This window comes from Ambystoma mexicanum, chromosome 2q (genome assembly GCF_040938575.1).
Source record: "Ambystoma mexicanum isolate Mex_15411 chromosome 2q, UKY_AmexF1_1, whole genome shotgun sequence".
Classification (NCBI taxonomy): Eukaryota; Metazoa; Chordata; class Amphibia; order Caudata; family Ambystomatidae; genus Ambystoma; species Ambystoma mexicanum.
This window is the reverse complement of record NC_090924.1, coordinates 6,678,452-6,704,565: the sequence shown is the minus strand read 5'-3', so window position 1 is coordinate 6,704,565 and position 26,114 is coordinate 6,678,452. Positions and strand designations below refer to the sequence as shown.

The 26,114-nt window shown below is 47.5% G+C and overlaps 1 protein-coding gene across 1 annotated transcript in view; it reads left to right on the top strand.

Moving 5' to 3' along the window:
* The window catches only part of RGS11 (regulator of G protein signaling 11), a 4,320,935-nt gene that overhangs the window by 642,788 nt on the left and 3,652,033 nt on the right, over positions 1-26,114 (top strand). The window contains exon 3 of the mRNA XM_069646770.1: positions 8,379-8,429. Coding sequence (XP_069502871.1) covers positions 8,379-8,429 — 51 coding nt within the window. The remainder of the gene's footprint in view (positions 1-8,378; positions 8,430-26,114) is intronic.

Sequence of the window (26,114 nt, the reverse complement as noted above, 5' to 3'; positions counted from 1 at the left end):
AATAAACCTGTTGTGATAGTTAGCCTTGTGGTTATTTGAACCAAGGTACTAGCAGAACTCTAAAATGTAAATCCAATACTTTTATCCCATCACTGCCACCAGTGTTAGGCAGAATCCTGTGGAGTTCCCTTAGGGAGCACCACAGAAGATTAACACTACAGGTGAGAGCAATAAATCCCCTTTGGTATCAGTCTGTACCACAAAGATTTAGTTGGTAGCCGTGGCTGAGCAGTCAGACTTATCTCAAGAGGGAGATGAGCAGTATTCAGGATTTACACAATAGGCCTACCTACAGTATTATGGCACAAGAAAACACTGACCAAAGCTTTGTATTCAAAAGTATATATATATATATATATATATATATATATTTATTTTATACACTTCTAGTAAAACACATTTATCTCCCAAGTTTAATTGTAGACCAAGTGAACCAAAGTGAAAACTGAGCAAAATGGCACAGTGCAAACCACACACAAGGGATACTCTATCGATTCCTCACAAGGGAGGGAAAACACAAGTTATATAGAAATAGTTTCTTACACACCCTAGCAATACTTCCCATACATTTGTGAACCAGTTTAAGCAAGACAGTGCATCAATATAGGCAATTCTGAGCAAAATGGCATTTCACAAGGTTTAGAAAGGTGAAGGAAAGGGTAGTTATAAGAAATAGGTGCACCAACACAGTTCTAGTTGAGAATCAATCTAAAGAAGGCAGGTTTAACAAATGTAGCCAGAGTCAGTAGGCCTGTGCCAGAGTCAGTGGTACAGGGCAAGGGCCCAGGAGCAAAATGTTCTTGTAGTTGCAGTCAAGTCTTTGGTTAATGAATTTGAAAAGGTGGATGCAGAAGTTGTAAAGACAATGTTAAGAGAGAGGGACGGCCAACCTAACAGGTAGGTAAAGGATTTAAAACACCTTTAGTGCTACCGCAAAGAAAGGCGGCCTGGCGGAACAATGTACCTTTAAATGAAGAAGTTGCTCCTGCGGCGGCGGTTGTTCCTGGTAGTTCCTGCAGTTCGGGTGATCCAGCAGAGGAAGAGAGGCTCTCGTCGTGGAGGAAGGTTCGAGTTACTGCACTACCCAGGGATGAAACCAGCTGCGGTGCTGCCAGACGAATAAAAGGTACACTCCTTTAAATCGCGGTCCGGGTGGACTGGTGCCTGGCTATCCGGCCTCCGAGTACAGGGTACGGGAGATTCGATCAAGGCAGGTTCGGGAAGGCGATTGGCAAACTGGTTGGCCCCACCAGCTCAAGGGAAGAAGGCTCTTGCAGAGGAAGATCTTCTCTCGTCGTGTTGAGAAAAGTGGTGAGACGCTGCAGCAGGGCTTCACCGGTGGTTCAGTCGTTGCAGATGTCTTTGGCTTCTCACCTCTTCGGCTTCTTAGTTCCAGTGGCGACGTCTTGCTCTTCCAGTCCTCAGGACCCTGCTTTTATGCAAAAAGATCCCCATTCATACAGCCTAGCTGTCACTCACACAGTGGAGTGGTCATCTTGGCAGGAGACCCTCCAGCCTATCAGGATAGAGTGTGACATGGGTTGCGGAGGCAACCCTGTCCAGGGGTCCTACTCCCCCTCCCACACAATGGACCCACCCCAGACTCAGTGGCGGCGAAAGGAGGGCTTCTTGGCAGAAGCCTGCCAAAAGGACGAACAAAGGATCCCCGACCTGGGTTAGGTGTTTAAAGAAAGACACGAGAAAGAAGTTATATTAAAGTTCTGGCAAATAAAACCTACCAGAGTCAAGTTAATATTAAAATGTACCGGCGGTATGTTAGAGGCTGTCAGAAAAAGTGGTAGCCCCGAACAATGGGAAAATCCCATAGGGAAATATTCATGGTCATATATTTACGGTAGTAACCACTGCCACCAGCCAGAAACTTTTGAGAGAGGGACTGTACGGTACCCTCTCGAAAATGAACATAAGGGAAAAACTATTAACCCCTTCCAATACCTCCATAGTAAGATGGGTTGTACTGATTTAGTTCCTAGAAATTGACTAGTAAAGTCAATTGGGACTTTAAATGCCCTGGGAGACAGTAGTCAGTCCCAGGGTATGGAGTCTATGTTTGGGGGTCGCTACGACCCCCCTCTGTCACTGCACTGAGGGTGCTGTGTAACATATGTGAATAAAGATGGTTCCTATGGGGTTGAGAAAATCCCATAGACATTAAACACAAAAATAGCCTAAGAGTGGGAAAAAGAGTCTTACTCTTAGCAGGAGAAAGAAACAAACCCTTCAAATCCAGCAAAGCTGCTGGGGGACTCTATAGGTAAGGGAAATTAGCCATAGAATGAGAATTCTCCCTAACAAAGAAGAACTGCTGCTGCTGTCCTTCGCTAATCTGAAAGCTGCTCTGCCTTCAAGGAACTTATCCAAGAGAGGACCTGGCTAGGAGATCCCTCCCCGAGCTACAAGGGACCACCGTGCACCTGCTGATCTTTGCCAGAGCTCCCTTGTAGACAGACCTATGAAAGGCTGCCGACCGGAGATGGGGACCGCCACAGAATCACGAAGAGAAGTGCCCGAACATTGAAGTCCATCACCGTCGACGACCGCCGTCTCCGACTGCAGCCGCAGTGCTCTTTTGCCTAAGAACATTTGAAACGACTCCCTTGCTCATCCTCGTCGACCGCTTTCGTCCTGACGGAGAAAGTCAAGGCCGCTGACAACCAAGGAGAATCTGCCCCCTCAGTCTGCAGGACGTTTCCGGCGATCATCAGTGAGCACCGCAAGAACCGAAGTTGCTGCTGAAACATCAGTGTTCACCCCTTTCTCCTTGTAGGATATCGACGATCCGTGGCTCCTGCCTTAAAGGGAGCCGCTCAAGAAGGATTTGTCGATGACCCGACGTCAAACTCTGCTATTCCAGGTACATTGGCGTTGTAGAACTATTTAGAAGGAAATAAGACTCTTGTGAACAATGTATGGACTGGGCTTGTACGATATATCTTTATTTACAGGTTGCCCAGGTGGGGGGATCCTGATACAGAACTGTGCCTGGGGCTCGGTATTCTGCCAATTGTTCTAGCCAACTGCTTTTCCTCCTATGTCTATTGTTGGTTCTCTTTATTACTTGATTTGCGTAACATTGAAACTAAGTCCAGTTGATACACTTTAATGAAATCTGATAGTAATTGTGGTGCCACGTTGAACTGAGCATATATCTGACATTGTAGATTAACTGAGCACAAAGTGAGTTATTGTGATTGTGTATATAATCTCGAACCTTAATTATATAAAGGCTGTGTTTTAACTAATACAATGTGTGGACATTCCTTTGTGGGTGCTTAGGGACTACACTGTACTTAAGAACCAGCCAGCATCACCTCCCGAGAAGCTAGGCCTTCATTGCTTGCCACGAAACCAATAATGGAGAATCTTGGCTGGGGTCCTCTGTGCCTCTCCTCTATCATATAGAGAGCAGGAGTACAGACACCCCCTCCGGTCTTTACACCCGTCTTCATTACAACACACACACTTTTCATCTGGCTTATTGTAGCTTCATGATACTTAGTTTTTAACCAGGCCTTTGAGCACAAAGTTAGATTCTCTGGTCTATCCAAGAGAGTGCCCATGTCTAGCTTCTCGAGGCCCCTATGTACAAATAAAAGCCATGCTAGAGCGCTAGATCCCGATGTGTTTATCAAACCAATCATCAATTCTCTTTATTTAATTAGTTCAGGGGTACTCCAGAGCCTAGACCAATACAGCATCGGTTTGGTAGTAGTAACTTCATGTATGGGATTTAAACTGCATTCCCAGCGTAAACTTGCCATTGGGGCTGCATTAGTAAGCGCCATAGAAAACCATTATCCACCACACTTATCTCAGGGGAGGGGCAATATCCCCACAATTATGCACCATACAAAGCCACAGCCCTGCCCTGTTCCTGGTACAGTTTAATGGCTGGGGAAAGTTCGCCCTTAGAAGCTTATTATAGAGGATGCAAATTCCACTACTGTATTTTTCCAGGGTCGCTGTGGCTCTGACAAGGTGCACTGAACATGTTAAATATTCTGGGAATGTAATCCCCAAATAGTAGTAGCGATGCACCTGTTCTAACATATATTCACCTACCGGAATATTCAGATTGATTTTCTTCTGGTTCTTCTGCTAAAGTCCAACATCTTTGTTTTCTCTAGGTTCAAAGCCATGGATGGACAGGTCTTGGCATTTCTCCATACAAATGTTCAGATTGTGTTTCAACCCCATCCGTGAAGTGAATAGTACTACAGCATCATCAGCATAGAAGGGTGCAGATAATCTGTCCCATCCAAGCCTACGTGGATCGAGACAGGCCACCAGCAGTTCCTCCATGATGACAGTTGTGTATAGACAAAATAAGAGGGGGGCCAACACACTCCCCTGGCGGACCTCCCTCTCGACAGCAAAGCAATCAGTAAACTCCCCATCCAGCCCCCACCTCACAGCTGCCCTGTTATTACAATATAGGGATTGAATGCCTGCAAAAAGAGCCTCTGGGATTCCCTTTTCTCTTAATATGGACCATAGTTTGTTCAGCGATACTCTATCAAATGCCTTGAGGAGTTCCACGAAAACAGCATAAACCCTAGTATGCTGGACTGTAACATATTTAGACAGAATAACGTTCGACTGGAGACATTGATCCAAAGTACTAATACCAGGGAGTAACCATGCCTGGACGTGGTTCAGTATACTATTCTCAGTTGCCCAAATTTGTAATCGTGTTGTTAGCAGTTTCATGTTAACCTTTCTCTGTGCATCGAGAAGTGAAATGGGTCTATAGTTACAGGACTGCCTAAAGTTCCCCTTTTTAAAGATGGGCACAATTATTGCACTCTGCCAAGTATGTGGCACCTTCCCCGCCCTGGCTATACAATCAAACACCTGTTAACGCAAGGGGACCCAAACAGTAAGCTCATCCCTAAGCAGATTAATTGGCAGTCCATCCAAACCTGGGGCTTTCCCCCCGCTGAAGCTAATAATAGCCTCTTTCATAGTCTCTTTCACTTAGTTTACAGAGAAATTAATGTATCTGCCTTTATCTCCCCCAATTACACTAGCTAGGGTCTAGGGATAATGCAATGCTGATATCATATAAAGTACTAATAATACTGAAACCAGTCCGTCTGGAGGATGTGATTTAGCAATTGATTGCCTGTTTTCTTTTCATCACCCGCAACTGACCTCCAAAAATTAACCTGATCGCCTTTCCTACAGTACTTTGGAAGGTTGTCCCATTTGTTCATACTGAACTCAGCCTTTTTTGTGTCCATCATCAACTTGTAAGTAGCCCTTAGGTTCCTCAGGTGTGACTTGTCTATCTGAGTTGCTTTCTTTGGATAACTTAATAGATAGTTCTTGGCTTTATGGCAATCATTGTCGAACCAGCCCCTGTTGCCCAGTGCCTGCTTCTTCAATTTCCCGGCCGGTTTAGTGAAAAAAAGGGTACAATACCTTTGTCATATTCAAATACAGATCTTCAATATCCCTTGTTGACTCACATTTTAAGCAGAAACCATCAATATGTTGATCAATGCTGGCCTACATTCTTGGTTTAATTAAGCACAGATCAAGTGATTACCACTTTATAACCCTTTTAGAGTGCCCCGATACCATAATAGAACTCCCATCCCTCATTCCTCTTGGACTACTTTCACTGGGTTTCGCCATGGTCACAGTGCACCTAAGGGGATAGTGGTTGCTGACACTGCGTGTAATCACCTCCATACTGTCAACCCTGACCCAGTCTGACAAGCCTATTGCTACATAATCAATCCGGGATCTTCCCTGATGACTTACATAAGTATAGTTCTCAGGCTTATCAAGGAGCACTCTCCCATTACATGCTTGTAATCATGACTTGTGCATTAGTCTAGCCACTTATATGGCTACAGAAGAGCATCTAACCATTTTCACTGTCTCTAGGGCTGATATCCTGTACGCCGCATCTTGGTCGTCCCAGAGGCCTTCTAGAACATCCAAAGGTTCATATTGTACATTAAAATCCCCCATTGCCAGAACAATTGGGGGATTAATAGATGATGACTGCATCTTTATAACAGGGGGCTCATGGCGTTCAAGCTTTCTAAGCTATCCTTTCCACCAACTCTGTTATTGATATAAATACCAACAGGCGGTCCCCTTTGTTACTTGTCAAATCGAGGCACATGAGATCATCAGAGCCAGTCGGGATCAACTTGGGAGACATATCCATGGGGGTGCTAATGGTAATTGCCAGCCCTCCCTTTGACCTGTCTCTCTGGCCTTTTGTTGCATTTGGATAGTAGGTACTAAACCCCAATACCTCAAAAGGGTCTGTTGCCCAAGTTTCTTGTAGGCAGACTAGCTTGTGGCAATGTGCACAGCAAGCCCACTCAGAGTCTTGCAATAGTCTATTAGCCCCAGCCACATTCCATGAAAGTACTTTTATATTCATAGTTCCAAGCTTTTCCTCAGAATGATAATCTGCTTGAGCCGATAGGGCTGGCAGTTTACTACCAATACTTGCGAGTCATTCGACCCCCCGTCCATCCCATCCGCAATTAGGCAGATGTTACACAGGGCATATTGGTCAGATTTTCTGCTCTGCGGTTATGCAAAGGGGCTCCAGGATGGATTGAAACAAGACTGTTGATAGGCAAAATTATTTGTTAATTCTTTATATTTCCCAGCATTCTCTTGGAAACGGCCAACTTGCAACATTTCTCCAGCACATTGCTGTGGCTGAGCGCTCGAGAAATTCATGTTTGCCCAGGACACATAGCCTATGGCTATGAGGAGACAAATTCTTTACTTACATGCAGCCTATTACTCCACAATGGCTGCTATGTTATTCACATCAAACAACATTACATATTCTGCACCCTAACTCTGCCCATTATCCCTATCGTCGGTGTTCCCCTCTGCCCCTGACCTCACTTGGTGATTCCATTCCCCATTCTTCCTCATGGATTTCTCTGGCAGCACCGCATACAGCATATGAGTTACCCTGCACAGCTGTCAATGATGTCCCCCCTTCCAGGAGCACCTCTTCCCCTGCTCTGCTGTGTCACCCCTCCCATCAGTCATGTAATTGGTAAGTGCGCCCTCCCTTGACAGTGATGAATTTGCACCTTTACCATACACATAAGCATCCAGGTTTAGTCTTTGCCATTTTAATTTCTCTATGCTCTGTTTCATGCTTGCACCTTTTGGGAGGCCACAGACTTCTGAAGTATGAGGCCAGGGAGGGACATTAGTTCTTGCTTCTGAAAATCATTTTAGCGACACCTGTGGGAACTCTTTTACTTAAGCAAAGGCAGGCGTTTAATATTATAAAATTATGCATTATTTTTAACCTTTACTTTGCTCAATTGAAAAACCTAATTTTTGCAACGGTTTAAAAAAATGCATGTCATGTATTTGAATATAAAGGTGGCTGCTTAACACAGTATATAGTGCATTGATTAGAAAGAACTCCAAAGATAATGTGAAGAGGCACCAATAAAACCAATGAGGTTTTTGCGGCTCTGCATATTACTGAGCATCTTGGGAAGATAAGAATGACCAAATAGCTTTATATCTGTCATATATGTCTGTGAGAGTTGTATGACTGAATCACTAAATACCTAAAGCACGCTCGGTTTGGTGGGAGCTTCCTTTTTATTTTATTTATTATTATTATTTTTTTTTTTAAAACAAAAGTCACCCTAACAATAAAGCTTTTGTAAATATCAGGCATATATACAAGTTTGGCCATCAAAAACGTATTTGTCATAGTGGAATGACTGCTAACAACACCAAATTACTATCAGCCAGACTCAGAGAAACAAAGTTGGCTTTATATTTAAAAAATGACAACCAGTAAATTGAAAATCTGCTGCAATAAAATGTTGCTTCTCTGACAATTTGCACCCTAGGTCTGGGCCTAGCTGGCCTCGTTGTGAATACGTCTATGAGGTCCTGAGGACAAACCTAATTGAAATGTGTACGCGTTCTGGCTGTTACCATATAATTGCTTCCTTGCTTACTGAAATCCCTGAAAATAAATTTGAAAAGCTTTTGAAAATTATAAGTTGAGTAGTAATCTTTTTGAAATCAAGAAAACTTTGAAAAAATATTGGTGGTCATACATTAACCATGTGAGTGTTGTCTCAAGCGCAATGCACGTTTTTAGTGCTGTTTTAAGTTTACGAGGATCGTCAATCCCACCAGTCAATGAGGTTAAATGTGGTGCCTCCAAAGCGTGGCATGACGGGACAAGGCACTACTATCAACAAACCCTTCATGAACTCATACTACCCTTCTTTAATAGGGGAAATTAGGAGCTGTTTTAAACAATGCATGTTTCATCTGTGGATCTGTGCAACCGATTACAATCAGTATTTATTTTTTATCTTTGAATGCAGGAAATGACATTGTCGAGTGGCTGATCCAGAGGTTTTCCATCACTGAAGAAGGTACGGTCCGTTATTTATATGTTTTACTAAAAGTGGAATGTGAAAAGCTCTTGCAAGTAGAAAGGGTGAGGTTTCATCTGAGGCTGATTCTTTTTCATTCCCACCCTTCCTCATTCTGTACTAACTGTGAATTTGTACTTAGTTACTATTAACATTTCAATTACTTCTTATAATAATAATAATAATTTGCATGTATATAGCGCTACGAACACTCAGACATTTAAGCGCTGCATATTACCTACGGTGCGGGGTGGTCATGAACACTGTGCAAGTGGTGAAAGCAAGTAAGATTAAATGATTGGTGATATTCCCTTAATTGTATATCCATCCTGAAGTTACAATTGGAGTTTGTTTACAAAAACTTTCTTTCCCAATTGTGATTAAAGTAACAGGTTTGCATAATTAATTTTTACAGTTGAGCATGAGGGGATTGAAGTAGCTGCGAGGAGTCAGGAATTAATGTCGGACACAAGTTTGACATGGTTTTGGTTAAGGACTATTTTTTTAAATAAAAGGGGTCGGGAAAATGCCTCTCTGGCCCTGTACTAAAATGATCTTCCCTACCTATACCAAAACTAAGCATCTGTCTGTGTCAGAATGTCCAAATCAAATTGTTGTGTGTCCAAAGTTCTATTCTGACCCTCACACTCTAAACCTAACACTAAGGTGAGGGGGAAATATCTTTATTTATTTATTAAGTGTCATTTGGTTAAATAAACCTTTAACACTATAAAAACAAGAAATACAGTAAATGAACATTGTTAGAATAAAAAGGCATAACCATAAAATACATGAATACATGAGATATGGCCACAAGATACAATTTAAAATACATGTTATACTCTTAAAAGCATCTAGAACAAATTGCTTACCCCGTTTATACAGCCGCCCGACACATGATAACCTCTCTTGTTATTTTAAAATATCATAGCTTTCTAAAAAAACGAGTTCTAATATCCTGTGCAAACATTTATTCAATGTATATCTTTAACCATGTATGGTTTCAAAAAGTGTTCATAAAGAAAGAATACATGGCTCCAACACAAATGTTCTTCAAGAACAATTGTCATTGTTCCAGAGGGTATTTCCCTTCTCCCAGATTCTTCCTTGTTCTTGAACGTTTCACAAATAACAGTTCTCTCTGCTTTTCTTAGCCAACAGTCGCTTTTACAAAAGAACTTGGTTGGCTTTGTAACTTTGTCTCTTTCAAGATTCCTGGTAATCTTCCTATCGGGTTTCTCTTGGTAGCACAATCCGATGTCTAGTTCTAATGTTATCTATCAAGACTTCTTTGGATCTTGTACACTTGTTGTTATTGCCTGGAATACTCTTCTGCCAGGGCTTCTTGCATTCACATACTTGTAATTGCCTAGTATACTCTCCTGCCAGGGCTTCTGTTCTCACACTTGCAGTCATGGGCCTTCTTCAGAATTGTGTATTAACTGCATTGGATAGTGTATCCTCTTGACGTATTATCTTACTCAGGTTTTCTGTTTGCTTGCTTTTCACCCATTCATACATTCATAAGGGTTTTGCTTGTTGTTAATTTCCCTTTGAAAAATATGTCCTTTCACTCTCTCTCTCTCTCTCTGTTATGTTGCGCATTATTATCAGCACTCAGCTTGGTCGCCGATATGCCCCGGGGTCCCCGCTGTCTTTGGGTGGGCTCCCGCGTTCTGAGTTACATTCCTGGATTCTCCTGTGGTTAGCCGTTAAAGGATTTCTGCTTGTTTCCTTCTTGTGACCGATTCTGCTTCTTCGTCCATATCTCGCAGCTTCCATAAGTCTGGTCTGCTTCCTTCTTGGCACTGGTAAGTGAAACGCTGCCATTGGTCACCTACAAATGCCCAGGAGTCCCTCAATGTCTCTTGCGATTCCTGCAGTGTTTCCCGGTGCAGCAGCTTCTTCTTGTTTCGTCAGCGAGCCTCTTGGCTCCACCACGCCAGCTCCAGCCTTTCTCCTTCTCGGTTCTCACAGAGAGGTCCAGCTCTCTCCCGCCAGCAGCAGACTCTCTGCCTCTGCCTTCTGAACCTCCTGTGCCCAGGTGCATGCGAGTGAACACTAGAACACTCAGTGAACTTGTGGCCTCCTTCAATTTTTTATTCTTTAATTAATCTTCTTCATCTCAGTATTTTGAGAATTCTGGGACATAGAGTCTATTGTTGCAAATTGATTCTGACAACTTGAATAAGTATTTTCAAAGGTTTCACAAGGCAGACCAAAGGTGGAAAATTGGTCTATGGGTTTGGGCAAAGGGATTTCCCTATTCACTACAGAAGACTGAATGGATGTATGACAGTAGGCCATAAGGTGATTAGATATGGAACAGTTATCTTCAAGAGAGAATGGTGGATGCCATGTCTCACCTGATGAAGCAATAACATCTCCCCAGTGGTTGCCTCCTCCTATGTGATCCTATAGCACCCCCAGCTCAGGGTCAGGTACCAGCTGCGGTCCCCTGGCACATCGAAGCCAGTCGCCGTCGGCAAATAGGTGATGACTCCACCAGGTTCATCACAGAGCCCACATTATGTTTGGACACAAGCGAACATGCTTTTTCCATGGAGCTAAAAATATGAATTTTGAAAATTAATATAAGAGGAAAAGAGAATAAGAAAGACACAAAGCAGGTGAACAATGCGACATAATATATTGGATTGAGAATAATATTTATGATATCATTCAAACTTGTTATTTTTCACACCATTGCGGTTGCAACGGCTAATTTTGTGGGGTTCTTGATTGTTGGCCACTGTTGGGCCCGAAGAGCAGCCGGACTGAGTTGTGTCGAGTTCGCTGATAATTGGTTAAGGGGAATTGTTGGTGAATTTGGGGGTGGGGGGTTAGGGTCACCGCCTGTTAGGGAGAATTCTCTGTTTAGGCTGAATTTCCTAACCTAGTGAGTCCCCCAGCAGCTTTGCTGGATTTCTGGAGTTTGTTTTTCCATCCTGCCAAGAGTGAGACTCTTTTTCTCCCACTCTTGGACATGTATGTGTGTAATTCCTTTGAATATCAATGTGTTCTATGGGCTATGGGGTCTTTTACTCCATAGGGTCTCATATGTTTTTCTATGTGTGTTACACCGCACCCTACGTGCCATAACACTGGGGCGTCCTAGCGGACCTCCACCATAGACTCCATACCCGGGGACTGACTACTGTCACCCTGGGCATGTAAAGTCACCATTGGCTTTACTAGACCTAAATTTACTAACAGAACTAGTACAAACCGTCTTATTGTGGACGTACTAGTAGGGGTAATTCGATTACTCCTGGATCTGTTACTCGAGGGGGCACTGTCCCGTCCCCCCTCGTCGAGTTTTGGCTGGTGGCAGTGGAAACTACTTGTTATGTCCGACCCCGAACATAACCCTATGGGATTCGTCCCATTGTCGGAGATTAATCCTTTTTCTCGTTAATCTCTAACGTACCACCGGTCTACTTATCTTAAATAAGTTTATCGGATGGTATTCTCTGCCAGAACTCGGTTTGTAAAATGGCATCTGTGTTCGTCTCTGTGACTCCTAAACCAAAGGTTGAGCCCTTTGTTCCACTTTTGGCGGGCCTCTGTACAGAGATCCTCCAAAGTGGTGCCATTCTGTCTGGGTTACCACAGGGGTGTGGGAGGGGGTTTAGGCACCCTGGATCGAGTTGCCTTGCCAACTCCGGTCGCACTCTGGAGTGATTGGCCCAGGTGGTGAGCCTCCCCGCTCACCACTTAGCAAGTGTTGATTGACAGCTAGGCTGAATGAATGGGGGTTTTCTGCATAAAAGCAGGGCTTTTGGGACTGGATCTTCAGAAGTCGCCACAGGACCTAAGAATCCAATGAGGGTAACGCTGAGCCGACCTGCACGACGACACCTCCGGTGGAGCCTTGCAGAACCGACTCACCACTTCCCGACGACAGAGGAGATCTCCCTGCCGGAGAGTCTCTTCCCCTGACTGGTGGGAACAACCAGTCCCCTTTGCTTTTTATTCGCCTCAGGACGCAGTGGTCGAATTGCCCGTGCAGAGCACCTCGGCAACCGGATAGCCACTACCCCTGTACCGCGACCAAAAGGTGGTGCCTTGTGACGGAGCACTCCGCGGCTGGTCTCTTCCCTGGTGGTGCACCGGACTTCACTTTTCTTCGACGACAAGATCATCTCTACTCTTGGCAAAGACCCGACGTGCATCCACCACCAGGAACAACTGCCCCCGCCAGAGCTGCCCTCCACAACAAGGTACCGTGTCCGCCTGGCTTCCCTTTCAATCAGTTCGAGTGATCCTCTCCTTTCGTTGGTTCGCCTCCAAGCCTTTCTCATTTATTATTCTGAACTGGTTCAATCTGCCGATAACAATTTGCTACAAAGACTTGAAGGCCTCTCCACTAGAGACTTTTTGGGACATATCGCCTTGCCCCTCTCCGAGTGGGCTTGGCTTCTGAACTTTACGCTCTATTGTGATTCCTGCCTTCATGCCTTGCATTTTACCCGTGAAGTATTGAACTGTGTTGACTTCGTAACCTGCCTATCTTTTTCTCTCCAGTCCTAACTAATATTAGAGTGCCATCTAGGTTGAGGTATACACCTCTGTCTGTAAATAAGTGGTGCCGGTAGAACCTAGACTTGTCGAAATATTACTAGGGGGATTGATCGTTTCTTCTTCGTAGAGTAATTGTGTTTGATTTGTTTGCTGTGAAAGTGCCATAGTGTTTTTGATAGATGTTCCGTTATAAATAAATACCTTAATATCTTTACACTAAGCCTCGTTGTGTGTTTGCTTGTTTTGCTGTGAAGAATTGCCCTATTTTGTATACTCCACATACTGCTCAACTCTTCTTGAGGGAAGTCTGACTGCTCAGCCACAGCTACCAAGTGAATCTGTGTGGTGCAGACTGCTACCAAGTGGGTTCACTGCCAAACACCTGTAGTCCTAAATCTTTTGCAGTGGTCCCAGAGGGAACGGCACAGGTTTCCGCCTAACACCGCCGATCGTTGGTGGGTGGTGAGGGAGGGGGGAGGTTTTGTTTGGGGTGAATATAAAGAAAATGGCAGAGGTAACGCAGTATCCCGCACAGTGAAGGGGTTGTACAAAGGTTGTGTATTTGGCTGGAGTGCACACGGAACTACATGTGCTGGGATGTACCCTAGATTTGCATGATGCCCACTAAGGTAATGTCCTGGAATGTCTGGGCCTAGGCAATTATACTAAGTCTCGCAAAATTGTGTCCTATGCTCAAAGACATGGGATTAGAATATTCATGCTTCAAGAGACACATGCCCAGTCCCATCGGCAACTGCCAACGCACCAACCTTGGGACCCAGCAGATTGTTCACCACCTACTCCACACAGGCTAGAGGTGTATTGACCTTGATACACAAGTCTATTAAATTCAATCTACTAAAAACCTATATCGACCCCGATGGCAGATACGTCATATTGCATTGCATGCTAGTGGATAGGGAATATCTCTTGGTAAACACCTACGGCCCCAACATTGATTCCCCTGACTTTTTTGATGCTTTGGCCACTATCCTACTGGGCTATGTGGGGATCCAGATAATTTGGGGGGGACATGAACCTGGTACTTTATGCAGACCTTGATAGGTCGGGCGGCGCCCAGGGCACTATCGCGAGCAGTACGCAAACTGCAATCTAGCTGTGATGCACTTGACATCTGTGATATCTGGAGAACTTTCCACCCCCACCTACGTGAATACACGTACTATTCAACTGTGCACGATAGCTCATCCAGAATTGACCTCTTTCTTGTTTCCAATGGGCTGGTTTGTAAGGTCCGGGAGGCCCAAATACTGACACGTACAATATCCGACCATGCACCTGTTACTCTGTCGGTTGAGCTTGGATTGCCGGTTCCCACTTGCAGCACCTGGCGATTCAAATCCGCTGCCCTCCTAGATATAGTATTTAAAGCTGACATACTGTCTGACATCACCACCTACTTCAAATGCAATTCCCTACAATCCACCACAGCGAGCGTCAGGTGGGACACATTTAAAATATCTATCAGGGGATGTCTATCTCCAGGGAGGCGGGTGTACTGAAAACCATTAGAAACGATCTTACCCGCTCCAAGGCCAGGCTCCATGACCTACAACGAGAATGCGCCACGGCATCCGATCCCGCCAAGCTAGCACAAATCAACGAGGAACTCAAGGTCTTTGATTTGCATGCCATCAGAGAGGTGTGCTACTTTAGCCAACCGCTGGCAGCGCGCAGATATGGGGAGGGAGATAGACCTGGGAAAACACTTGCAAGGTTAACTAGGGGGGAATGGGGCCAGACCCAAATTCTTTCCATCAAGAATGTGGGGGGAATGTCTCAATGGTCAGACCAGCAGATTCTTGAAATCTTCACTGGACCTCTATGCTGCACCCAAGAACATAGTGAGGAACACATGAGGGACATCCTTGCCCATATCCCCATGACGCTTACCTCCAAATCCACCAGGGATCAACTCGACTCAACAATCTCGCTTGAAGAGGTGTTGGAGGTAATCTCCAATCTTCCCAAGGGCAGGGCTCCTGGGCCGGATGGGCTTACACCCGAGTTTTACCAGGAACATGTTTCCATCCTTGCTCCCCGACTCTTGGAAATCTGGGAGGAATCACTCCATCTGGCCGTCCTCCCCTCCTCACTGCGTGAAGCTATCATCATGGTGCTGCACAAGCCTGGCAAGCCTAGGGATGAGAGCAGCTCTTATAGACCCCTGTCTTTAATGAACATCGATACACATTTTTTTGCTAAGGTGATCGCCAACCGCTTCCTCCCTATCATGACACACTTGGTACACGAGGACCAATCGGGGTTTGTGCCAGGGAGGTCTACCTCCCAAAACATCCGATGGCTTTACAACGTTATGGCTGAAGATTGACCAGGACGCCAATGCTATCGCCGTCGCACTCGATGCCCAGAAGGCATTCGACATGGTGTCATGGAAATATATGTGGCTGGTGCTGGAGACCATGGGTATCGGCCCCAATATGATTAGATACAGTAAATTATTGTACACAGATCCGATGGCCAGGGTGCTGGTTAACTCTCTGACTTCTGCACTGTTCACTCTCTTCAGGGGCACCCGCCAAGGCTGCCCGATCTCCCCGATTCTCTTCGCACTGGTCATAGAACCCATGGCAGACAACATTAGGGATAGACACACTCACCGAGGGATCCGATTAACTGGCACCCCCCAAATAATATCCCTGTAGGCCGATGATGTATTACTATATGTTAGAGATCCCACTACTCACCTAGACCCTATCCTCCGCGACATCAAGTGTATTGGCACCTTCTCAGGATTTACAATCAACTATTCCAAGTCTGAAATTTTCCCACTTACCATCGGCACTCCACATCCGGCTTCTGAATAACCACTCCGCTGGTCCCCCAGCGGTATTTGGATACTTGGGGGTCCAGATGTCCTTGTCCGAGCCCACGCTGCTGGTGGATAACTATGGGGCGGCTGTGCAGTTCGCCTAGTCCAAGATGGCCAGGTGGCACTCCGTCCCGTTGTCACTTGCTGGGAAGCTCTCCCTTATTAAAATGATCCTGGTCCCGAAGCTGCTATATATATTCTGCAACGTCCCTGTTTGGCCCGGGAAACGCTACTTCACGAACATACACAAAACCTTTGCACAGTTCCTATGGCACTCGGGCTCGGTCCGCAAGAAATGGCAGGACATGGCGCTCCCATACGAATATGTTGGGCTCACAGCGCCCAATCTGTTGTTATACTGGATGGCTGGTCAGGCCCAATACGCTACATACTGGTACCCAAGTCCTTTCACCCGCCCATATGTGAAGCTGGAAACATTGGCTGTAGCTGGGACCAACGTCCCCAGTGGTCCAGCGTGAGTTCTCACCTGACTCCCCATTTGACCCGGTGGGGACCACACTAATTGCTTGGAACCACATCCTTGCCGCGTCTGCCGACACACACCCCTATTACAAATGGCTCCCCGCTTGGAGATTGACGGGCTGGAACCCACGCATGACCCGGCTTTGGCCCACCAATGGGAAGCCTTGGGATACCGGGCACTTACAGACTTTTTCCCTAATGGGAGGTTCATTGACCATCTGACTTGGAAGCAGGGTGACACGGGATCTGCACTTGAAATGTTACAGTACTACAGACTCTGCACCTCTTTCTGAGCTATGTGGCCCACCTTTCCTAACGAGCCTCCCGACTCTCCCAAGATTGCTTTTATCACCATCTCCAGTGGCGCCCGTGGCATAGTTTCGTCCCTCTACAAACTTCTGTTGGCCCGGAATCCCCTCTTCCCCCGCGCACGCTCCGAATGGGCAGACAAACTGAATTTGGAGATTTCCGACCATCAATGGCAAAAGATGTGTTCCCATACCAAAAGAGTATCTCTCAACTTTCGCTACCGGCTCATCCAGTTTAAATTGCTTAACAGACTACACTATACACCTCGCAGACTCACCAAATTTGCGGTTACCGACATACACACATGTGCCTGCTGTAAGGAGGAGGGTGCAGACCACCTACACATGTTCTGGTTATGCCACAAGTTGGCGGTCTTCTGGGAGGCGATACTGGGGGCCCTCGCTGACATCACTGGGGTGGCGATTGACCCAGACCCGTTGGGGGTCTTGTTTGGAGTTTGGGAAACCGAAGATACTAGAAAGCAGGCTAAATTTCTTGACATCGGCTGCATGGTAGCCAAAAAGTGCGTGCTCCAATGCTGGAAAAGTCCCTCCCCCCCCAACCTTTCAGAAATGGCTGGGAGTACTCACCTGGTCCTGCACCTGCGAAGAAAAATATTTAACAATGCTCCCTGCACACTCCCGCCCGAGAAATGTGTGGTCAGCATTTTACAGTTATCTCATGAACCTATCTGAAGAGATGTCTAGTGTCGACTCTCACGGAGCTTCGTAGTCACACTCCGGCGTGAGGTGCATCGTACTGCTCCTGTCCTCCATTTAATTGTTGCATTCCTGCCTCGACATGGATGTTACATTGTATGATATGTATTACTATTGTAAATTCGGTGATATGTAGTCTTTCTTGTGTGTGTGCTGTAACTTCTGCCAATAAATAAAAAAAGAAATTAAAAACTTGTTATTTTTTATTTCTTGCTTTACTAACGCAATGCAAATAAAAGGAGTATGGCTGGAATGGTTTGAATTAATCTGTACTTCTGGCATAGCTCTGGACAACCCCCCAGACCATCGCTCTTCAACCTGCCAAGCCATTACAGAAGGGGAAAGACTATATGAAAATCAAGCTTGGTCCCACCCCTAAGGACGGAGTTCACCTAGAATTGCTTTATCACATCTCTTCTGCACGAGACCACAAGCAACCCCAGAAATGTTTCGTCCTCATTGGGCACCGTCAGTGAGATGTAGCTTGGGTGTGTGGGCCCATCAGGCTTGGTACCCACATCTGGGCATACACATCCCACTCGGGTGACTAGCACAAAAAAAGGAGTGATGGCTGGAAGGTTTTATATGAATCTGAACCTCTGGCATATCTCTGGGCAAACCTCCAGGTATTGTTTTCTTCAGCCTGCCAAGACATTGCAGAAGGGGAAAGACCATATGCAAACCATCAGGCTTGGCGCACCCCAAATGGGGCAGCATAGCATGAACTGCTTGGTCGCATCTCTTATGCATGAGACCACAAGCAACTACAGACATTTCTCTGACTGACTGGGTATCATCAATGAGGTGTAGCTTAGGTCTCTAGGTCCATCAGACTCGGTACCAAAGTCTGGGCATACTCATCCCACTTATCCTTATAAGTAACATTACTGCAATTATTGCCTTTTTCCTCCCTGCTAAAGTATCCAGAGTGCCTACACATATTTGTTCTGCGTTTTCTATCTTCTTTTACAGCTGTGGCTTTTATGGTGTTTTTATTAGTTAGTTGTATGCTAGATTTGTTTAATTAAAGTATAGATATTTCATAGAACCTTGATTGAACACTTTTATCTTGGAACCGTTGTACTTTTACTGTTTGAGTTACATCCACATTCCCTCTTTTTCAATTCTGGACCTTTAGGCTTTTCTTTCCCATTTAAAATTTCAGGAAAACTACAAATCCCAAAATTGAAAGCAAAACAGGTCTGGATCGCCTTCTCATGCATGGGCACGGGAAATTTGAGAGTTCTGTGTTTTGGGAAAGAGTTCTGTGAGTAGAAAATGTAGAACTAGTAGTAATGAGGGTTACTGGTAAGAAATCTAAGCAACAGTCTCTAAAGAGGTTCTTTCCTTGAAATCCCAATATTATCATCCAGTTTGACTAGATTTAGGGCGATCATGGCTTACATTTCAGGACAATGTGAGTGTTGAAAATTGTTCGCAATTTGCTTTTGAAACCTAAATGATTGAAAGAAACCATAACACGTAAATCACCTAATCATCTAATCAGACGTAGACTCCGTTTATTGCATTGTGAAGAGGGCCACTGAACTAGAATATTGCACATGCCCAGGGGATGTCGGAGGCACCTGAGCACAAGACTTCCACATATGGGTATTGTGCAAATGAAATCACGAACCAATTATGGTAAAGAAATCGCTCATGCAGACACCTGAAGCGTTGAATCTAGCGGATATTTGTAAAGTCGTATATGTTTAACAGAAAGAACTACTTTGTTTTGTCTTCAACCAATAACCATTTTAAAAGGGCCAATAGCAACTACAGCGGTTATATCCCCTTGTCCTGAACGTGCTGATTCCAAACAATTAGATCCCCCAGCAGCCTCTGCCATTGTTCTCTGTGCCGGAGAGCTCCCGAGTGCTGGTCTCTGCACAGAGAAGCTCTGGCTGAGTCACAGTCCCTGTGGCAATGAGTGTTAATGAGCTGTGCTAATTAAGGAAAAGCTGTGCATGCTTATCCGTGATTCCGAAAAGCATACTATAGACCACGTTGTTCAGAAGAGAGGGCTGCCTTGCTGAACTGATTTTCTGCAGTTTGAAGAATGCAGTGAACCTGTATCATACACTGACACAATGCCCCAATTATTTACATGTAATATTCAAATCATTACAGAGTTCAAATGTCTAATATACAGTGAAGGATGCCTATTTAGGTGGGAACCCCACAGATGGCAACGCCTTGATTACTTACGGTAATCTTCATTAACTCCATGTCCCTCTTCCTCGTCCCAACTGGATGAAGTGCAAGAAGTCGAGAACATTTTGAAGCATTACCCCAACCTGCAAAAGTGGATAGGGTGTTTGAAAGGAAAGACAATCAGGCTACACATTGATGAATCGGTACTGCCGAAGGCAGTGAGACACAGGAGGACACCGTTCCACATGCGTGAACCAGTGGAGATAGAACTCAAAGCGTTGGAAGAAGCCGGAATAATAGAGGGAGTGACTGGGCCTACACCATGGGTCTCCCCGATGGTAGTAACATAAGAAAGCCCAAACAGCCCAGCAAAGTCCGGATTTGCATAGACATGCGTCTTCCAAACACTGCCATCAAGCGGGAGCGGCACATCACACTCAACAAAATCGTGGCCGACCTTACAGGGTCGCAGTTGTTCCCAAAAGTTCATCAGAAAGCAGGATACCACCAGCTAAAGCTACACAGAGACTCTCGCTACATAACGACCTTCTCAACACATCTGGGGCTGCAGAGATACAAACGCCTGAGTTTCAGAATATCATCGGCGGCCGAAGTCTTCCAACAAACAATTCAGGAGGTCATCCGAGACATACCTGGTGTCCACAATGTGAGAGACGATATCCTGATCCACGCTCATGACAGGGAAGAACATCTCAAGAGGCTCCAAACGCTGTTGGGCAGGCTAGAAGACGCTGGCTTAACAATACACAAAGAGAAATATGAATTTTTCAAGTCGGAAATCACATTCTTTGGGTACAAATTCAGCAGCACGGCCATTTCCCCTGACCCCCAGAAGGTCGCCGACATTCAAGCCGCAAGCCCGCCAATGACACCCACTGAAGTGCGCAGCTTCCTGGGCATGGCCACTTACTGCGCGAGGTTCATCCTCAATCTGGCCACCCTCTCGGAACCCCTACGTGAGCTGACCAAACTAAACACCAAATGGGGTTGGGGGCAAGAGTGTCAGGAGGCCTTCGAGAACATTAAGGAGTCCCTGTCCATCGACACAAAAATGGCGTACTACGACACTGAGCTCCCGATGGAGTTATTCGTGGATGCGAGCCCCGTAGGGCTTGGGGCCATCCTCATGCAGGTCACCAAAGAAGGGGAGAAGAGGCCCATCGCATACGCATCAAGAGCTCTCACTATGACAGAACAACGGTACTCCCACATTGAGAAGGAGGCCATTGCCGTACTATGGGGGTGTCGTCATTTTCACCTATACCTCTATGATTTACGACAGTTACAGATCACAAACCTCTATTACCCATCTTCATGGGCACGTCTTCACACCCGCCGGCAAGGATAACCAAATGGCTGTTGCACCTCCAGCAGTACAATTTTGAACTGGCCTACCAGCCTGGAAGTGGAAACCCGGCGGACTTCCACTCAAGACACCCTCGAGCGGCAACCCCACAAGAAGTCCAAGTAGCCGAGGAGACGGAGGAGCACATATGCCAGGTGGTGCGAGCCATGAGACCAAAGGCCGTCAGCATCGAGGACATTGAGTCAGAGACCCACAAGGACCCATGTTGCAACCTGGTGAAGGATGCCATCATCTCAGGCGACTGGAAGTCTTTCATGAAGAATACCCACAACAGGACAGTAGAAGCAAAGGTTTTTCTCTCCGGGATATTCACCATTAGACAAGACCTGTCAATCACAGAGAGCGGACTGCTGCTCAGGGGCAATCGGATTGTCATCCCACCGAGCATCCAGGACAGATTAGTGGCACTAGCCCACGAAGGACACCAAGGGATGGCTCGGACCAAAGCTCAAATCAGGCACCGGGTGTGGTTCCCACAGATCGACGAGAAGGTTGAAAATCTGATAAACACCCGCCTACCCTGTCAGATAACTGGGGCTCCGCCAGAACCAGAACCCATTCAGTCAGCGGAACGTGGTCGTGGTCGACGGGATGCAATCAGCATCGATTTCTGCACTCTACAAGAAGGCCTCTACCTCCTGGTGGCCATTGACGACCACTCCCGATACCCCGAAGTCGAGATAGTGGAATCCACAGCAGCGGAGGCGGTTATCCCTGCCATGGAGAAGATGTTTGCAACACATGGTCTACCCACCACCATCAAAAGCGACAATGGTTCCCCCTTTCAAGGGGCGGAATTCAAACAGTACCTGCACGAACTAAACATTAAGTACCATAACATCATGCCGAGATGGCCCCAGGCGAACGGCGATGTGGAACGTTTCATGTGGACCCTGAACAAAGTGCTAAGAGTGTCAAAGGCAAACGCTAGCCCGTGGAGAATTGACCTGTACCGTTTTCTGCGAAACTACCGGGTCACCCCCACAGCACAACGGGTGTCCTGCCAGCTGACCTCATGTATGACACCGTAATAAAGTCCTCTATCCCACATCATCCCAGCAGGACCCCGGACGAAGTCGACAAGGAGTGCACTGAGAGAGGGAGAATGAGTGCCAACGCACACATGAGTGCCAAGAGGAGGGCGAGACCGTCCGTCCACCAGGTGGGCGACCAGGTGGTCATGTTGCGAAATCCGACAAGGTCAAAACTGGACACCAGATACGAAGAGCTCCCATGGACCGTCAGTGGGAAGCAAGGGACCATGGTGACAGTAACGAGAGGACGCCGACAGGTGATACGAAATGCGTCGTGGTTCAAGGCGGTACCACGCAACCTGTGGACCGATGGCGAAGGCCACCATGAAGATGAAGAATCTCAGTCCAACGAAAGAGAACCCGCTCACCTCCAGGACAAGGTAGAAGTGGGTGACAGGACGTGGGAGCAGTGGAGCGAGCCGGACATGGGTGAACCAGACAGAGAAGGTGAGACGCCCAGTGGGACAGTGGGGATCAGCCCCAGAGGCGGGCGATATAGTTTGAGAACTGCCACGAGACTGCCCGCCAAGGCTCAAAGACTATGTGTGGTAGCCAGCCTCCTGTGAACTGTGAGTAAGGAGGATCCATGGAGGTTTAGTAGTTTCAACTGTTTGAATCAGAGTTCACAATATGTTTTGTTTGATGTTAACCTCATTTGAAATAAAGTAGGAATGTTACATCCGCCCTGCGTCCCGCTACGCGGTGATGCAGGGCGCTCTAATAAAAGCCCCGCCCCTGAGCACGGGAGGCAGTTCCGGGCCGACCTGAGACCTGAGTGCTGCGTATTCTTTTCGCTCCTGCCGGAGCTGCAACACACGGGCCGCGTGGCCTTGCTTCCTAATCTCTGGTCTCCCCGCGCGCAGAGCCGCGGAGGCTGGATGTAACACACGCCTAGCCCAGCCCCCGAGGCCGGGGCACACATCACATTGGTGACGAAGGTGGGGGACCGATGCCCACACGCCACATCCCACACCCACATCAGCAGTCTAAGCGGAATTACACCGTGCCCAAGGCACTACAGGGCCAGCTGACTCGTGTCGCGCCCTTCAACACCAGGTGCCTGGGCATCAGTAATCTGCCAGCTAACGACGGAGGCTGAGTGTCCCAACACAGCGTCTCAGGCACCCCCGGGGCCTGCTGAATCATGTCGCCCTGCCATTTCGGGTGCCTGGCCGTCGGGAGAATGGCACGGAAAAAAAAGATCAATGAAGTAAGTGCGCCACCCGTGCCGCACCCTCCAGGGGCAGCGTCCATTCCCGCCTGTGCTCCAAACAAACGCTGGACCTTCCAACCCCAGCGCAAGGTCCCCATAAAACGATCTTGCACGGCCCCAGTGGGGCCTCTCCATGCCATTTGCACATACATGACAATCTGCAGACCCCTTGAAGGTGGCCTTCTTGGCCACAGCGCCAGCATCTCTGTCCAATGGCTGGGCAGGGTCATTTGTGTGGGGTCTCCCACCCACACCTGTGGCATAGTGCTTTGCGCAGGTGTCTTCTAAGTTTTTGCCTCCTCCAGGGTCCTGTGGGCTCAGAGTATTTCAGCTTCTCTGCTGTGAGGGCCGCAGTGGAGGTACTTTTGTTTTTGCTTTCAACGGCAGTTGCCTGTGCGTCGACCCTCTCGTTTGTTTTTGCCAGATTTAGTATTTTCGTTTGGGGCAGGGCTTTTTGAGAGGGTGTTTTCTGAGCGGTGACAAGGTGCACCCTTCTATGATTCTCAGCCGTATAGCTTCCTCATCGTTGAAGAAGTCGCAATTCAGTATTTTCTGCTGGAGACGGATGACGAACTCTCAGATGGACTAATTCAGACGAGCACGTGTTGATTGAATGCGAAGCGTTCCTAGTCTTTGTTGGAGCCGACTATCAGCCTGTCATTGATCGCGGCGAGAAGGCCTTTGTATGTGGTCTTTTCTTGTGTTGGAATCGTTCGGATTATGCTTTTTATTTCTTTTCCTGCCAGGTTGGTGAAGAGGTTCAATTTGTTGGGTAGGTCTTGTCCCCCAATGGCTCCTAGGAAGTCCTCGAACTCCTCGACCCAGTCTTCCCATCTTTGTCCCTGGTCATGGTGCGGGTGTAATGTGAATGGGTTGGGCCGTTGCATAAGGGTGGCGTATGATGCGGGTCCTAGGTTGACATGTGTAGGTGCTCCTCCATCTGCAGCCACCTGTGCTTGGTCGACCATCATTCCTTCTGATTGCAGCGGTGTCTTTCCCGGGGTCGTGTGGCTCTGCTCCTGTTCAGAGGATTGGTGGCGCTGGTGTCCTCCAGTGTGTCTCGTCATTATGCACTTGTTCTGTGTGTCCTTTATCACCTGGGCTTGTGGCGTAGTTGCTCGTGGTCTCTGGGTGGACAGTGCCGCCTCAGGCGCGGCGTTAACTCTTTGGGGCCGTTGGCGGTATTCAATATAGGGGGCACCCCTGGCCTCTGCGGTGGGTGCCCTTCCCAGTCTGTGGGTATTTGTCCCTCTGCAGCCTTCGGGTCAGCCATTCCGTAGGCCTTTATAGTGTGGCTTCTAGTGTGCCATGGTGAATGCGCTGATATTTTTATAATAATACATTGTTTTTATTACTTTTTTTTTTCTCTCACACGTGTGGCACCGGCGTGTGGTGCAGGGCAGCTCGCCGCTCTTCACTTAGTCTGCGGCGGTGGGGGAGGGGCGTGGTGCTTCTTACCTGGACCCCTGGCATCTCCCCTGCTAGGTTGCTTCGGTCCTCTCCTGTCGGCCGGGTGCCTCCGGGTTACGACACAGGCTGTTGTACTTCTAGTTCTCCCGGTTTCTCTTCTGCTGGTGTTTGCCGACGGGCTTTCCTCCTCCCCTCTCTTCTTCTCGTACTCCTGTTTCCCGCTTGGGCTGCAGGGCTGCTCACGTTGTCTTACCGTGTTACAACATGGGCTGCTGGTCTCTTTGTCGTCCTCTTCTGCCTGCTGGGCTCCACCATGTTCCAAAACGGGCTGCTGCTGGGCTCTACACCCACTCGCTTTCTCCTTCGCTGGCGTGGCTTTCTTTTCCCCCAACCACTGCTAGGTGCACGAGTCTTCCTGCTCGGTCGGTTTCTCCTTACCCTCCTTTGTGTCGGGCACATTTTGTCGGCACTCTGCTGGGCTTGCGTTGCTCGCTGCTCCTCTCCGCAGACCTCCTGCTATCATGGAGCTCCTCTCCCACTGCGTCCTTCCAGCCGCTACACCGCTGGGCTATTGCTCACTGGGGGCACCTTTACACCCTGCTGTTGGGCTTACTCAGGCCACCTGTTCCATGCTGCTGGGCTGTCCACTTCCTCGGTACCGTCCCTCGCCGCACCTCTCACGCGGCGCATCTCCCTTGGTTGGAGCCCTCATTCCTCTGCTGCGCGTATCCTGCCCTCCTACTGCTGGGCTTTTCATTGCTGTGTGTTGCTTTCCTGGCACTGCTGGTGTACGTTTCCCTTCGTCGCCAGTTGTTGGACCCCAGTGGGGCCTCTCCATGCCATTTGCACGTACATGACATGGGAGCCTTTGTCGGTTTTACCTTTCTTTATTCTCTCATTTACAGAATATCTTCCCCCTCCCCTGGCCCTCCTCTTCCTCCTTCCCTGGCCTTCCTCCTCCTCTTTTTCCCTGCTCCCTCCCATTGTTCTGTGTCCTCTCTCTTAAAGGGGCTCTGCCCTTTATTCACTCACAACAGCAGCAAACACTCTACACATCAAGGACCCACGTCCTAGCCTCAGAGAACAAAAAAAGAAAATCCAGGCCCCAGGAACATCCAGGCCTTGGCTCTCTGAAGGAGCCCCAGAGCTCAGGACAACGGCTCTGGTCCCTCAGGCCCTCATAGCCATTCACTGCCACAGCACTGGGCCCGAGTGACTGCCAGCAGCCCACCTGCAGGGACCCCCCAACCAAGACTGCACCCATTCAAGACCAGAGCCCAAGGAAGGGTGGACCACCAATCCAGCAGGGGCACTAGGGAGTGACAGTAGAGGCGCATACCAGGAACACTCCGTGTACCACGCAACATGGCAGAGGACCCCACGCCGATGCCGGCGAGGCAGCTGGGCCAGAACCCTGACACCAACACATGGTTAGACACCACGCAAGGAACCTTCATGCAACGATACCAGCCTTTCAGACCCCAAACAGGACTCTGCTGGGAGCTCTGGATCCAGCTGTTTGAACAGAGCCTCAAAGCACGAGACATCATCAGTGAAGAAAAGAAGAGGACGTTCCTCATGCTCAACCTTGGCTCCAT